We start from the raw sequence: 16,726 nt of genomic DNA, 5'->3' as shown, positions 1-16,726 counted from the left end.
CGAAGCGGCGGGCGAGGCAGAGCCTCGGAGGGGAGCGAGAGTCAGCGCCCGCCGGGGCGGGGCCTTGGCGCGCGGGTGTGCCGGCATCCCATCTCGATTGGCTGAGCGCGGGGCGTACTCGCCACTCGGGGAGCGGTCCGACCAATGGGAGGCGGCCGTGGACGGGAGGGCGGGGTGGAGGCGGCCAATCGGCGGCGGGCCGTCAGCGAGCATGGGCGTGGCGGGCCGCGGGGCGAGGAGCGGTGACAGGCGCCGCGGGCAGCCTCCGCCTCTTCGCCGCGGGCTCCAGGCCGAGAAGCAGCAGCAGCAGCGGCGGCGGCAGGTACGGTCCGGTGCGGCGGGGGCGGCCCGGCCCGGCCCGCGGGGCGATCCCTGCCTTCCGCGGGGCCGCCGTGCCCCGGGTTCCGGCCCGTGTGCGGGCGAGACCGCGGCGGGCCCCGAGACCGAAGGCGGCGGGAGGGGTCGGCCCGCCCCACGGCGGCCGGTTCCCGGGGCAGGGCGGCGGCGCCGGGGACGCCGAGCCGCAGAGAGGGCCAGGGCCAGGGCCGGAGCCGCGGCGGGGCCGGGCCGCCGCCCGTCCGCGCTGTGCGGGGAGCCGGGGAGGTGCCGGGCCCTCCCGGCGGGCTGGGCAGGCCGAGCCGGCGGGGAGCCGCCTTCCCGCCCCGCGCCGGTTGCCAGCCTCGCTCCCGCCCTCCGTGGGGTCCCGAGGGACGCGGTGTCTTTGCCTTTGCGGTGGCCTCAGCCGAGGGACGGAGGCGTGGGGCTGGGATTTCTCCGCCGGGTTTCTTACTCTGCCTTGGCTGCCAGTCTAGGTCCGCAGCTGTTTGTGATTTGGTGCTAGCCCGAAAAGGTGGTTTGGCATGTCCAGACCGATATCCCTCCTGCTGTAGCCTGTCTTCTTGAGCGCTCACCCCTTTTGTATTCCCTTGGTAAAGGCTGCCGTGCAGCATGGATTCTTCTACGCTGTATCAACATGCATCTCAGCGTTTTTCATGTATCTGATAATATATGCCGATTTACCTTGGGGCGTATTTCAGTGTACGTCAGGGATTGGGTATATAGAACCATTGAATTTACCTGCGAGGTCTGCAGGTGCAGTGCTCTTGTCTGGATATTCTTGCTTGGCACTTGAGCAAAGCTGCTCAAGGATGTTTCACAGCTGTGCTTTGAGTAGCTTTTCTATTCTGATGCAAGACCTTTTCCACTTGGTGAAATGCCCTGGCTTCTGATTCCGGTACCACATGCTGTAGGGCATGGTCATATTTCTCACTTCCTCACAGCTGGTAATAAGTTTTTCAAAGTTTTTTTTCCTCTTACTGTGCTCCTCTTTCCTGAAATTTCTGTTCATCTTGTGTTGCTGATCATCAAAACCAAATTTTTCTTCACCTATTAACTCCGGATTCATCCATAATTCTCAGCTTTGCTCAGCCCTATTCCGTGTAACCTCCCACACTTCAGATAAAATGATGTGGCCTCACTAGTGTAATTTGCAGGGCATTTCTCCTCATGGAGGGCAAAGACCTTTTAAAAATTTCTGTGTAAGATTTTCCAACCTGAAAGAAGTAAAAGAAGAATCTCAAATTGGTGGGCTGTAATTCTTAATGCAGAAAGGTAGCTGTCTGTTACAGGGCAGATGAAAGTTTCATTTCTCTACAGCTTTCATTTCAAGAATGTCTGGAAAATCTCCAAAAATATAGAAGCGTGTTACAGAATCAGCTGCTCTGTCGTGGAGCTGTGCCAGGGGCCGGGATGTCACTGACCAATTAAATTTTAGGAGTTAAGCAAGTTGTAATTTTGGGTGGCGCAGCTGAGCTGAGTTTCTGTCAAAACTTGTTCCTGCACAGAGAGGTGTTTGCCTTTTTTATTTGCAACATCTTTGAATAATGCTCTTGAAGAGTATTAACACAAATAGCTAATATTTAATGGCATCGATGATAGCTGGTAAATGCCCAGAGCTGTGGAGCTGCCATTCATCTTGCTGGGATGGAGGCTATTGACTCATCCTGAAGACTCGGATTTTGGTAGCTAATTTTGGTAGAAGCAGAAAATAGTCTTCTGGCTTTGCTTAGAAGTGAGGAGCAGCAATGTAATATCTGAGGAGCCTGCGGAAAGAAATGCCTCTCTGTTTAAGGTGCACATCCAGCGTGCAGACCTTTTTCCAAAATAAATTTGGAATAAATCCGTGACTCAATATTTCTGTCTCTGCAAGCAGCCTGAAATAACACACTTGTGTAAACCATCACTGCGTTCTCCTGTTGATATTTAATAAGTATATTTTTATACTGTATTTATAAGTATAAAATAAGTTCTACAGTATGCTTTTGGTGTTAGCACAGCAGTGTCAAGATTACGCAACTCTTCAGTTTGCTGAGGAGTACGTTTCAAAGGAGGCTGTGTTTGATAACCAACGTGCTTGTCACTGTAATCTGCAATCTTCCTTTTGGGTTTGTACCTTTTGCTGTTTATAAGCAAGACTAGAAACTTGAGCTTTGACAACTCTTGGTCTTGCTCAAGCGATCATTGCTTCCTTGCTGGCTCTCTGCCGTTCCCAGTACTTGGTGCTGTGAGGAGAGCTTGCCTGAACAGCTTTTAAAATGCCAATGTGGTTTCCCCTCTCTGGGATGTATCTTTGCATTGGCTGAGGTGAAGGCACAGGGCAGAAATGCAAGTGCGTTGTCTCATGGAATTCTACCCTCAGATTATCCTTAGATGTTAACAGTACAAGGTTATTTGGGGGAAATCACGGAGTTTTACTGAGAAAACACAGGGTGCTATAAGGTTCATTAATATCCAACATACTAGCACGTTCCATCTGTTTTTTTGATGGTCTTAAAATGCTACTAACAGTGAGTGCTTTATGTGTGGGTGGCAACATTTTAAAAACAAGAATGCTGTTTATATAAAAAGTCACAAGTTCTGTTTCTTAAAGCTGACCTCAGTTAAAACTAATCAGTCATTTATAAAATCTGATAATATTATCAGCTAAACAGTATATGGGCTAGGGGCTTCTTTCTGGTATTATGTTATTTACGTCCTGATTTTGTGACAAGATTTGTTTTATGGAAATCTTTGTTAGATGAAAGGCATTTCAATAGCACGAGAAGTTTGATAAACTTAACGTTCTTATTGTAGTTTATATAAATCTAGTCACAATTTAAGGCACAATGAAAAAGGAACAGTTATAGCAAAAATCATGTGACTATTTCATAGATTTGGTGAGTCACACATCTTAGTTTTGTTTCTGTTCGTGTACGTTAACATAGAAAAAAATACTTATTTGAAGCTAGTACCGCAATCATTTATACTTCATGTAAGCTTTCTTGATTGAATTGCAAAAGAGTTGAGAAACCTGTAATCCTGGCAGTAAAAGCAGTTTAATCGCATCATACATTTCTTCTGAAGTATTCTTAGTGCTAATTATTAACTTTCCTTTTTCCCCCCCAGATCTATAACAGCATACCTGAAGTCAATAATGTTTTCCAAACTAACCCGCTCTCAGAGCATTGCCGTTCTCTGTCGAGGTGTTCATACTTCACTGAGTTCTGCTACCTCAGTTGCTACCAAAAAAACCGTTCAAGGACCTCCATCCTCTGATTTCATATTTGAACGTGAGGCTAAATATGGTGCCCACAATTATCACCCACTACCTGTTGCTCTGGAAAAAGGAAAAGGTATTTTATTTAGGTCTCCCTGGGTGGTGTAGATAGGATGTGTGTGTGTAGATGGGACGGGATCATGGCTTAATGATTTTGACCTAATAAATTTCTGAGCCTTTGGGGGCTGGGGGTGGGGTGGGATTGAGATAATTGATGAAATAAAGACAGCTAATTGCTGGTTAGAGAACTGGATCGTTATGCATGAAGCCACCTGATAAAACTGTAGTCTTTCTAAAATGGTTTATCTAAACAGACGTCTGAGTTCTGATAATATTCATAATTCAGAATAACTCAGCAAGAAAGTTTTAAGGAACTTTGTTTCTTCCCTTACCTTGTGTGGAGAGGTTTAATGTTAATGTGAACACAGAAAGGTGCATTGGAACCCTGTGTAAGTCCTTGTGTACTGTATTATTGCTTAATTTAAATTTACTCTGGCCTTTAATTATGTTTGAGGGGCTTTTATACTCTGCAGGTTAAATTATTTGAGTTCATATTGAAATGCTATCAGTGTAGTGATCCAATAGTTTATCAGTAGATGTTTTGACAGCTCAGAGCTGCCAGTCTCAAGTTTTGAGACTACTTGGTTTCTGTTGGTTTTGTTCTCCAATTCTTATCAATCCTCTTACAAAAAGTGTTCTTCTCTATCTACTTTTCAGGACCCAAAACAGGGACTTGAAGGGGAAGTAATATTCTGATATTACTTAGTGGAATGGCAGCTTTATATGGGAAATACTTATTTTCTCGATTCCTCATTGGGCATTTATTTGTTCTATACTAGTTTGTTGCTCATGCTCTCCTTGTCAACTGATTATTTTCTAGTTAGAGAGCCCTTCAGGTGTGCCCTAAGGAATAGCGAGAATACCATTTATATTTGACCGGGTTGGGTTGTAGCTCTTAGCTTATATCATTTAGTATTACCTCACGTCTCCTTTTATTTTGTGATTGATCATACCTTTGTCTTCCTAGGTATTTATGTGTGGGATGTTGAAGGTAGAAAGTATTTTGACTTTCTGAGTGCTTACAGTGCTGTTAATCAAGGCCACTGTCACCCAAAGATCGTGAATGCTCTGAAAGCTCAGTCTGAAAAACTGACCCTTACATCCAGAGCATTCTACAACGATGTACTTGGTGAATATGAGGAGTTTGTCACCAAAATGTTCAATTATAACAAAGTTCTTCCAATGAACACAGGTAAAAAACTAACTTTATTTCCATTATTTCTTGTCTGTGAGGTTCAACTGTTTTGTAATGTTTGGTACTGCATCAATGGCCTGTCTCGTGTACAAGGGTGATAATGGTATTGCTTTATGTTTTAGGAGTGGAAGCTGGAGAAACTGCCTGTAAACTGGCTCGGAAGTGGGCATACACTGTAAAAGGAATTCCAAAATACAAAGCAAAAATAATATTTGCAGGTATGTAAAGTGCATGTTCAAGTTGAGGTACTGAGGAGGAAGGGAGCTCTAGACATTGGATATAGCACTCTCATTTCTCCTATAGCTGTAGCGATTACTTCGCAGTATTCCTAATGTTTCATTTTTTTTTCACTGAAGCACGTCTGTTGAACGTCTCTGTAAGCTTTGACATATTAATAATGTAAGCTAAGATCTCAACCTATAATAGGTTTTGTTGTACTCGCATATCTGCAGTTGGTAATTCTGATTAAAAAACTACTGCTCTGGCTACAACAGTCCTTACAGGACCTTAATGTTCTCTTGAGTGCCACCTTCTAAATTGTGAAGTTCAGTCTTAAATATATTCTGTTGACAAAATATTCTGTGTATGCTTCTGGCTATTTGATTTTTAACCTTAAGTAGTTCCAATGAGTTATAAACAGTTTTTAAAATGTAACATCCTGTAGGAAATGCATGTGATTGTAATGGAAGTGATTGTAAAAGCAAGAGGAATGAATATAATTCCTATGACAAATGCATTTCAGATCTTCTCCCTTGTGGAGGTGTATGCATTAAGAGGCAATGAGGGTAGTTGTGCTTTGTCAGGAGCTGCTGGTGTAATGTCTGTTTTTGCAAGGGAAGTGCGACGATGAACTTAAATCCAGGAAGGAAACCATAGTTATTAAGGTGGTTTATAAAGCTTTATAAACAGCAGTGAATATATAAAGTGGACCTTATTTGTACTACTTAAACTTTTTGGTCATCAAAAACTGAGTGACTGCCTGCCATTCAGTCCTTTCTGCTCTTTTAAGCACTGCTTGGATGTTAAAGTGCAGTATCTTTTTATTCCTAATTGGTTGATTTTTATATACCTTTCTCTTTAATTCATTCCTCAGATTGCTGCCACCCCTCTCATAGATTCCGCATTTGGGTTAAGCCTGTTTCCCTCTTACGCTTTGCCTGCCCGTGGCTTTCTTCCACATTCTTAAAGTCTTCCAGAAGTTGGCATTAACCCAGTCAAGACATACTGTAGTCTTGATCATGTAATGAAAGTAAAAGCAATATTGCTGAAGTAAATATGGGGCCTGGAAAGTCCATGGTGTATTTCTTCCCTTTATCTGCCTGCTCTGCCTGGCTCTGTAACAGGGAGAAGTTTCCTGCCCCTGAAGAGACCATTGTGCTTTGCTAAAAAAATTCAAATTCAAATAACTTGAATTTGCTATTTTTTTATTACAGTTGAAATATTTTTGTCAATTCTAATGTTATTCAATGGTTCTGTATTTTATAAAACCTTCCAGAATCAAGCTTACTACTTAAATATTGACTTTTTTTCCAATTGCTACAGCTGCAAATACTCTTTTTGACTTTTGGTACACATAGTAGCTGAACCATAAACTGTCATTAGACAGCATTTATAAATTGAAATTCATAGTTGCATATTGCATTATGGTTTCTAGGACCAATTAGATTAGATTTTCTTTTTCTTCTTCTGGGAAGCCTTTGAACAAATATATTTCTCCCTCCTTCTCTTCCACGCATATTTTTGTTCTTCAGTCAATTAACCTTTAAAAAGTGCTTTCTCACCTTGATGAACTGGATACGTCCTCCATTATTATGATCCCATCTCCTTAACCACAATGTTTAATTATGTGCCAAGTAGTTAGAACAAAATAACAATCCTCTTATCAGGAGCCAGCATTTTGGCAGAAAAAAGTTCTCTTGGGTAGGTAGGGTCAGAACAAAAAGTGGCTTTAAGCATCAGTCCAGAGAACTTGACGTAGGTCTGAGGTCGATGGTGAGCCAAAACAGAGGCTGGAGTGCTAAGATGGGGACAGCCTGCCATCAGCAGACAGGCTGCTCTGCTTCAGGTGATTCAGTCATCAGGGCTTTGTTTCAGGATACGGTGGATTGCACTAGCATGACCTTGAGGTGATAAGCATGTGAGTCAGCAAAGTGTGGCAGGGATTGTTCGGCTAGGAGACATTGCTATAGTGAACAGTGTAATGCTATTTACGTTGGTGTAAATAGAAGGGATGCCTAGAGCCCTAGAGCCGGCTATGTCAGTAATAATTGACTTCAGGATTTACTGCAGATTGAGAACATCCTCTGCCCCTAGGATCACAGCTACACAAAGAAATCAGTGGGGGCAAGAAAAAGCTTGTGAATCTCTGAAGGCATTGAATCTTCCTTTGTCTCACTAAGCACCTTATTATTGATTAGCTGAGATTGTGTTGATTTAACTGAAATATTAAAAAGAATATATCATAGTCTTGGTGATAGTTGCTTCCTAGACATTTTAACTGATGTTTCTATATCAAATACTGGAATGCCACAGTATTTTTACAAATACAAATGGGTTCTCCTGGAACTTCAAAATGCACAGAAATGTTTTTTGGTTTAGACTTACTGGCAGCTTTATTTTTAGGACACAAACTCTGGGTGATGTTTACTTTTTTATCTGCATTTAATGAATAATATTTATGTAAAAGCTGTACATCTTCTTTAAAAAGATATCTTCCTGACATGATGTAGTTATGGCATCAATGTAAAATGCTGACAACTAATGGAAAGATGCTACTATGCTACTGTTAGACAGCTCTTAAAATGCATTACCAAATGGACAGTATGATGTCCTATAAACTGTTCTGACTCTTAGTCAGTTTTGTTACAGTACCCCTCTTTTTTTTTTTTTTTTTTTCCTTTTAGCTGGCAATTTCTGGGGCAGAACCATGGCTGCTATCTCTAGTTCTACCGACCCATCCAGCTATGATGGATTTGGACCCTTTATGCCAGGTTTTGAAGTGATCCCATACAATGACCTACCAGCTCTTGAGGTATTTGACAATTTTAATTCTCTTGTACAAAATCATTCTGCAGTGTCTCTTTGGTAAATAGCAAGGCAGGAAAATCAGAAGTTTATCCTTTGAAACACGTGCTTTGACATGAAGATGTATGCATCTAGACATATATAAGAAATAGATATGCTATAATTATGTATAGGAAATGTGTGTAAATTCTGCTTTGGTTTTGATATTTAGTTTTGCTTTAAGATGTAAAAGGGAAAACCATGTGATCTCTTTCATTTCCCTTGTTACTAAGATGTTCAAGGTACAAAAGAAGAATAGCAGATAAACCATAAGGGAATTCAGATCAGTAGCGTACATTCCAAAGTCAGGACTTGGATTCTGAAACTAATAACTTTACCTACTTTTCTCAGAAATGCTGTGCATTCAGTCAGTGACCAGATGACTAGAATTCACTGCAGCTGCAAACAAGTCTTTCCAGTTTCACAGCATCCTTAAAACCATGCCAGGCTGGTGTTTCACTTACACAGAATCACTGCCATTTCAGCAGCTTTTCCCTGCATATTCTGAGATGAGAAACCGCTTGGTTTTTAGGACAAGAGGGAACAGCCTCAAGTTGTGCCAGGGGAGGTTTAGCTTGGATATTAGGAAAAACTGAGTTGCTGGAGCATGTCTGGAGAAAGGCAACAGAGCTGGTGAAGAGTCAGGAGAACAAGTCTGACAAAGAGCGGCTGAGGGACCTGGGGGTGTTTAGCCTGGAGAAGGGGATGCTGAGGGGACACCTTATCGCTTTGACATTACCACTTTTCCATCATCTGGGTAAATCGACTCCATGAATGACAAGTTGGTTAGTCCTCTGCCTTTTGGATCTGCTGAGTACCAGTGAATCGCCTGTGAAGGTTGGAGGGTTTATGGGTCAGAGGTGCTTGCCTCCTAGGAGTTTGGTTAGGGGAGATAAAGGTCTCTCTATTATAGTCACAGAGTGAAAAAGCTTCCTCAGATTTGAACCTATGTAAGGCTGCCCATTGTGAAAGCCCTGTAAGTATTTAGTGGCTTTCAGCCAACTTTGAGGCTTTAAATGTGCTTTGGAGACCTGAAACTTAGATCCACGTCCATCAGACTGATAACGGAATTCGTTCTGTTCATGGGGCAGTACTGAGAAAAGCTGTAGTAAATTCATGCTGGGAATCGTTATGTCTCTTGAGTCTCGTGGACTTCTAAACCTGTTGGAACTTGATGGTGCAAAAATGTAGCTGTGGACTTTGCTTTAAGGTGACAAAATTGTTCTGGAGAGGCTCCATTCTTTTTTGTTTGAGGGAATTGTTGAGCAATTGTTTGTCTTGTATGGGGTAACGCAAAACTGAGAGTATTTCTATGGTAATTTGTGAACTGATCTGATAATCTGCTTGTCTGGGTTTGCAATTTTTAAGGTTTGTCATTTCCCAAGCCAAGCACACCAGCTGATCTTTCCAGGCAAAAAGTGACATAAGTTTCTGTGCTGGAACTGAAATGGCACTCAGGGATAACTGCCTGACATGAATACTATTATCATCATTTGAGGTGGAGCACCAGGGTTAGAGCTAGGTTCTGCGACATGTGTTCATCTCCATATTTTCTGAATTTGACCCGAGTAAAAGTTTTTTTTATTTTTCTTTTTGTCTTCCCTATCTGTATGTCCATTTTTACAGCGGGCCCTTCAGGATCCCAGTGTAGCAGCTTTCATGGTTGAACCAATTCAAGGTGAAGCAGGTGTGGTTGTTCCTGACAAAGGTTATCTCACAGGAGTGCGGGACCTCTGCACAAAACACAATGTAAGGAATTTGCTATAAGAAGGTGGCTTAAACATTACACACTGTGTTTACTGGCATATCTTGTAAGGTCATCCTCATATATAACATATAGGGTTTCATATACTATTTAATAATTTCCTTTTCTTTCAGTGGAATAGGGTGGGGATACTTCTCACAGTTGGACTTGATGATCCTAGAGGTCTTTTCTGAACTTAATGATTCTATGATTCTTATATTTCCTGGCAATACCTTACCAGGAAGTACTTCTTAACAGTGAAAAATATGCACTGCTTCGTACTGCTGTCACTGATTAAAGTTTCTAATGAATGTTCTTGAAACTGCATTTATTTTAAATAAATTTAACTTTTAATTTTTCACGTGATAAGTTTCTTGGACCAGAAGCCAATTACTGCAGTTGTTCTACCTTGGCTGTCAAGGGACGTTGTTGCTGGAGTGCCTAAGTGCTACCATGAGTTAGTAACAGTAACGGGTCACAGAATGAAACACTGAAGAAAATGGTCATATGTTTATGAATGGTCTTCTAGGTTCTCTGAAGAGCAGAAGTCTTAGAGTTTTGTTCTTTTGTTTGACATTTTCTCAGATCCTGGTTTATACCACATTCCTCACTCCTATTCTGAATATTATGTCCTGCCTGGATTCTACTAAGAAGTGTTTAGTTTTGAAAATAAGAGTGTTAGATCCATAATTTCTCTTCTCTGCTAGTGAAGACGCACTGAATTAGACACTTGCCTTCAGTGTCTCTGGAAGGGTGGGAAGATGTGTTTCTACCTATTTCCATGTCCTTCAGTTGTCTTTGGGTACTGCTACTTCTCACAAGCAGGCTGCCCTGCATTCTCATTCCAGGACCAATGTGGTCACCCTCTCCCACAGGCCCAGGCCACGTCTTTTGTAAGTGTAAGGAAAATAACAAAAAAAGGTTTGCTGATTTACAGCTTCTTATTCCCTTGGTGTTGCCTGTCTGATTTAAAAATCCGTGGTCTCTGTTCCAATAGAATTCTGATTCTTAATTTGCAAGTGCTACCCATAAATCCCTCTGTACCTTTAGAGGAAGGTATTGACATGTAATTAATAAAGTTTTCTTTATTATTGCTGAGATTCTTACCTGTAAGAAAGAAATAAGAGCTACTTTACAAATAGTAGTACATGACAATAGTGCAGCTTAGGAAAACAAGATCAAAAACTTGGATTTAGGTTTTCAGAATTATTTAGACACAGACATCAGACTACAAGACCTGCAGAGTTGCTAAGATGGCATTTTTCAGAAGTTTCCAAAGGTCAGTGTACAAACGATGCATTGGGAGTAACGATAGACAAATCCTAACTTTTTGGGAATCCTACTCATTGTTATACCGCAAACAGATTTTGGTTGGACAGCGTCAATGGGCTATGCCTTATGTAGAAAAGAATATGCTGAAGCTGTTGGAGAGAGTGGACAGTGTGTTCACTTGTTAGTAGTTTCACAGAATATATAAGTCTACAGAAGGTTTAGAGGACGTAAAGGAAGGACTTAGTGCGATGCACCTGGCAGGTCTTTACTTACTGTGTAATAATGCTGTATTGTTTGAACTGAGTTAGGAATGGTAGTGGAAGTCATTCTCTTATGTGTGGGTTTTTCTTCTTTCTGTCTCTGTAAAGGTTCTATTTATTGCTGATGAAGTACAGACTGGTTTAGCCAGAACAGGGAAAATGCTAGCTGTTGACCATGAAAATGTGAGACCTGATCTAATTCTTCTTGGAAAGGCCCTTTCTGGTGGCTTATATCCTGTGAGTAACAAAGAAATACTCATTTGTTGAATGATGATTTTTAATTAACACTGAAAGTCTGCTAGTTCAATGAACAATAAATCTGATGTTTGTTGTAGTTGGGAATCAGTGTTTACAAGCTTACCTATGATTTATGACCCGGATAGTCTAACATGTGAGAGATACATAATCAATTAATGGAATACGTAATACAAACTTTAGAGCTGAAATGGCTGTATAGAGTCCTGAACTTTCTATGTTGATACTTGACTTGCTAGGGTGGCACGTTATTAGATGCCGTCTACTTAGGCTGGTGATTTTTAGGTGTTTTAGCCCTTGTCCATTAATTGAATAGATGCTCTGTATCTGTTTTCTTCAGTTCGATATTATCCTGTCAGGAAAATAAGTGTCCAGTGGCCAGCTTTTCATTCTGGAATTACCGGTTAGTCTCTTGTACTCTGGAGAGAAGTTCATCACAGACTTGCTGTGATTAATTTCTGGATAAATTCTGTAAAGGAAAAAAAAATACTAATGTATGTTAAAACATATATTTTAAAGTTATTTCTGAGCAACTGGCAGTATTTCATTTGTTTGGCATTCCCACATGACTGATTTTATCCTCTTGGAGTGACTTAAATTCCTGCTGATTAGGCTGGAAATTACAACATGCCTTGAACTATTTTGGCCGATTGAAGGTATTTCTCAGTTGTTAAAGGGAGTATTGAAGCTTAAACTCTTGAAATAGTATTCAGTTTGGAGAAATGCCCCTCAACTGTAGTTAGATGTTATATGTTACCACTGTAGCAAAGTGTATTTAAGGGATTAAGCTGTTATGTGATTGTCAGATACATTCCCAGCTCTGTACAGAGAGTGTAAGTGTAATTTATAGGCTGAAGATTATCCTTTCCTGAGCCCTGAGGAAAAGTTTACTTCAGAGTTAAAGCTTACTGTTACAAATACGTATGTAAATGAATTGGCTGGTCTTCCCATTTTAGGTCTCGGCAGTACTATGTGATGATGAAGTTATGCTGACCATTAAGCCTGGTGAACATGGATCTACGTATGGAGGAAATCCATTAGCTTGCCGTGTTGCGATGGCAGCACTGGAGGTTTGTGTGTTGTAAAAGAGAGTTGGATTCCAAACCAAAAAGGGTGTCATGCTGGCATGATCTTTGTTTAAACAAATGATATTATTTGTTTTGCTACGAGTAGAAACCTAGCTTTAAGTAAGAATGGAAAACTGGTAGTGGGTAACTGTTTGCATAGATCACAAAACAAATTCTAAAGTCTTTACTAGAAATATGTTCTAATTTCTGTGTTCTTATGGTCGTAATGTCTTAAGTGACAAGGTATCTAAGGGAAGTTTCAAGACACTGATGTAAATTCAGTAAAATAGTCCAACTAATTTCACAAAGACATTTTTAAGTTGGCTTATATTACTATACCATATTGCTGAGGCTGCTGTTCTGTCATCTTGATAACACACAGATGCTACTGGAGCTCAAACAGAAGCTAGTAAAATGTCTCGTCCAGAGTGCATATTTTAATTACTCTGTGACTGCATAATTGACTACATGTAATGCAAGTCACTCAGAAAACCTCATTATTACCGAGTATGTGGACCTGGACAGATTAAAAGTCTTCAGAGGTTTACTGTTTACTTGTGAATAATGGCAAATGAAAAGCAGTTAGTTTATAATAAAATTTCAGAGAGATCATTGGTTCTTGTAAACATGAATGAGTAAAGGCTTAATATTAATCTGCTTGGATATACAGCCTTTGCAGTGACACTTTGGATGCAACAGCTTTTGTATCTCAGCGATTGTAATGCTGTTAGTCATCCATCCCAGCATGGTACATAAAACAAATGCAGTGCCCTTCAGTTGACTTTAGATCTGACTTCCCTTTAGGTAATTGAAGAGGAAAACTTGGCTAAAAATGCAGAAATAATGGGTAACATACTAAGAAATGAGCTCATGAAGACACCATCTGATATTGTAACTTCTGTAAGAGGAAAAGGACTATTAAATGCAATTGTAATTCGGGAAACCAAAGGTAAGAGATATAATCAACTGCAGAATCATAGCATGAAAAAATATTTTTCAACTTAAATTGAAAGTACCTTAATGGAGTAGGGGGATGGCTCACAGGCATCATGTTTGGGTTCAGATCTTGGCTATAGTACTGTAGTACCTACTGAAAATTTATTCAAGTGACTCTGTGCTATTAAAAATAAGGTTTTTTACCAAGTAAGTCTGAACAATTATGTCTTTTTAATGATTTGAATTCTTTTAAGATTTGATAATGTTCAGACCTGGTGGTGGATCTGGCTCCCAACAAATATCCTTTTGTCTCCTCATCAGAAGAAAACGAGCCACATCTGGAACACTAGTTTTTGTCAGATTATGGCAAGATTGGCTGAGGTTGGTTGTTTCCAGGATAGAAGAGTAAAATGAATACAGGAGGGTGCAAGGAAGGGAAAACCTAATGACTGAGAACAAGTTTCTAGGGATTAACACCTTGAACTGTATGAGGAAACTGCTTAGAAGCCAGAGCAGACAATTATTTTTGTCATGAATATGCTAAGTGACGAAGTGCTACAGGGAGGTGGTGTAATTTCCTAAGGCGTGCGTGTGATGCCCTGGAATCCAGGCACAAACGTTACCTTGCCTGAGGTCCTATCCAGATGTTCCTCACCTCCCCTTTGCATGGTTCACATTTTTAAATTTATTGCTGCATCCAGCCAAGCACTTAGCTGTGAAGGAGCAAAACTTCGTGTGTTGGAGGCAAACTTGTGGGTCACTTCAGACAGATTGCAGTTTTGCAGCAGTCTTGCGTGTTCACTGCAAATTCTGTGGAGTTGCTCAGAAGTGACCACTTCATTTGTGAACACGCTTCATCTTTTCACTGCCAGGCGGCAAGGTGTTTACAGTTTGGCCCCATGGACCACGTGCTGCAGTTGTGCCACTTTTTCTGCTGTAGTATAAGTTTCTTCTTTTTTTTTTTTTTTCTTGTTCCTTTAATTGTAGACTATGATGCCTGGAAGGTGTGTTTGCGGCTTCGTGATAACGGACTTCTTGCCAAACCTACACACGGTGATATCATTCGGCTGGCACCTCCGCTTGTGATTAAGGAGGATGAAATCAGAGAGTGCATCGAAATAATTCATAAGACCATTCTGTCTTTCTGAACTCATGGCTCTTAAAGTATATCGCTGACTGACCCAAGGTGGTGTGCTGAAATATGTGCGATGAAGGCCTGCTCTTGAAGCAAGCATCTCTCATTCCATTTGCCTAAGAGGACCTGACTCTTAAAAGATAGCTGTGTCTTTAAATTATAATGGTTCTGAAGAAAATAAAGAATGATTTTAAAGAGTTTCCAATCTTGGAATACTTGGAAATGAAGTGGTGAGGTTCTGTTCATTTAGTTGTATACCTGCGGAACAGTTAAGTCAGAACATATATAGGGAGATACCTGTAGAAATCTGTTTAATTGTTGAAAGTCTTCGCCAAAGTTTAAAGTGTAATTTATATATGTTTTAGTAAGGGTGGTCTTGCATTCTCATATCGCTCTCCAAAACATCACATTTGGCATTTTTGCCCCTTGGTGAGACGTCTGTAGGGTGGAAGCACTTGTCATTTTGGATAGAATTTGTTTCTCGTTTGTAGCTAGAGAAAACTTCTCCAGCTGAAGGTTTGACAAACTAGGTGTTATGCTGGTGAACTTGAGAAGCATCGAGCTGTGTTCTGTACGTACAGTATTTTGATTGTATGACAGAGATGCTGTTTTCAAGCCTGGTCTCAGTGTTTGGCTTTGCAATCTTGTAAAATGGGTCTAAGCATATAGATCTGTTTTTACTGTTACAAAACTTTCTATCGTCTGGATGTTCATATTAAAACATGCCTTGCATTAAAAAAAAAGTTAATATGCAACTAAAACATGTGGTGTATTCAAAAAGTGCAAGCCCCACAGAAACTTGCAGAAACTCAAGAGCCCCAGCAAGTGCTGCCTTTGTAGTCTATGAATTTCCATCGATCACTATACGGAAGCTTCTTCTGTGCTTTTTTACAGGGTGAGTGCTTCTGCACTTCTGCGCCTCAGGACCCTGCCAATCCCGTGTTCGGTATGCAGTTGTGGAGTTGGCTACTCTTCTTGCACTAGCTTGTTTTTTGTATTTCTTAACTGAGTTCATTTTAGCTGAGACTAAACCCCGATTAATCACTGCTAATGCAAAGTGTTCCCTTTGCCAAGCACAGGGGTTAAATGCAGTCACATGTTTGTAATTGGAAGTGGTAAATAATCCCGTGGTATTTTAAAGGCAACTTAGTTTATGGAAACGAGCAAGTTTGCTGGTCAGGGTCACAGAACCATTCACCCTACCGTGTTTTGGGTGAGACAAAATGACTTGCCATCTGCTGAAGATGAAGTAAGACTGATTTCCATTTGGAAGGGCCTCATTGTTGCAAGCGGCAATGTGTCAGAGTGATTGTTAGTCTTAGGAGTGAGAAAAAAATGCAGAAAGGTGTTGCCTAGGAAGTTTGGCATTTCTGAAAGCTGTGCTTATGTAATCTGACTGGAAAGGAGTGAAATAGCTGAAAGAAACAGTAATGTAAACTGCATTTCCTGGAGTCCTTTCAGAGACCAAAAGGTAAACCCCAAACAGTCCTTAGCAGCCAAAATGTTTACTTTTGTAGAGTAATAGGGCTGGCAAGGACAAAGGACACAGTTATATAACTGTGTATAGGTATAGCTATGTCATTGTTTGCCTAATTGCCTGAAAGGGCTGTAGGGCGGAAGACTCCAGCCTTCGTTTCAGTGCTTCCCTGTCCTTACTGCTAGCAAGTATCCTACCGTATTCTCCATCTGTCTCTCTTGCTGCCCATTCAGTCCGTCAGGCCACAGAGAACAGATCATTTTCCTTCTCTGCAACAGCCTTTTACATGCCTGAAGCTTATCCCTCCTGTTCCAGTCATTGCTCCTTCTCTAGTTAAAATTCTGTTTATTTCCTGAGAGGTAATGTTTTCTAGAGCCCTTCATCATTCTTGCTCTTCTCCTGTGATTCACTGCTCTGGCTGTGCCCTCGCTACTGCTGAGCAGAGCTAGACTAGTTCATGTGGCTTGTATGCTGTGCAGTAGTTTATGCCCCGGTGTTGTGGTTTGGGTTTTCCTGCAGTAGCATATTTTTATCTCTCAGCCTGTGCTCCCAGACTCGCCTTTGTGCAAACTGTTTTGAAGAACGGCTTTGAAGCTCTTTCCCCCCATTTTTTTATTTGTGTAATAAGCATGAATTACATGCATGTAAAATTTTGTGGTCTGCTCTG

At 41.0% G+C, this 16,726-nt stretch overlaps 1 protein-coding gene across 1 annotated transcript; it reads left to right on the top strand.

Moving 5' to 3' along the window:
* Positions 1-219: 219 nt before the first annotated feature.
* On the top strand, positions 220-14,782 carry OAT (ornithine aminotransferase). The gene is made up of 10 exons (XM_075107617.1): positions 220-322; positions 3,445-3,671; positions 4,623-4,847; positions 4,973-5,068; positions 7,754-7,881; positions 9,540-9,662; positions 11,298-11,426; positions 12,401-12,514; positions 13,316-13,460; positions 14,435-14,782. Exons 2-10 carry the CDS (start codon positions 3,473-3,475, stop codon positions 14,593-14,595), a joined length of 1,320 nt encoding a protein of 439 aa, XP_074963718.1. The 5' UTR covers positions 220-322; positions 3,445-3,472; the 3' UTR covers positions 14,596-14,782.
* The last annotated feature ends 1,944 nt before the right edge of the window (positions 14,783-16,726 follow it).

The sequence above is a fragment of the Phalacrocorax aristotelis genome, chromosome 12 (genome assembly GCF_949628215.1).
Source record: "Phalacrocorax aristotelis chromosome 12, bGulAri2.1, whole genome shotgun sequence".
Taxonomy (NCBI): Eukaryota; Metazoa; Chordata; class Aves; order Suliformes; family Phalacrocoracidae; genus Phalacrocorax; species Phalacrocorax aristotelis.
This window is presented reverse-complemented; position numbering and strand designations above follow the sequence as displayed.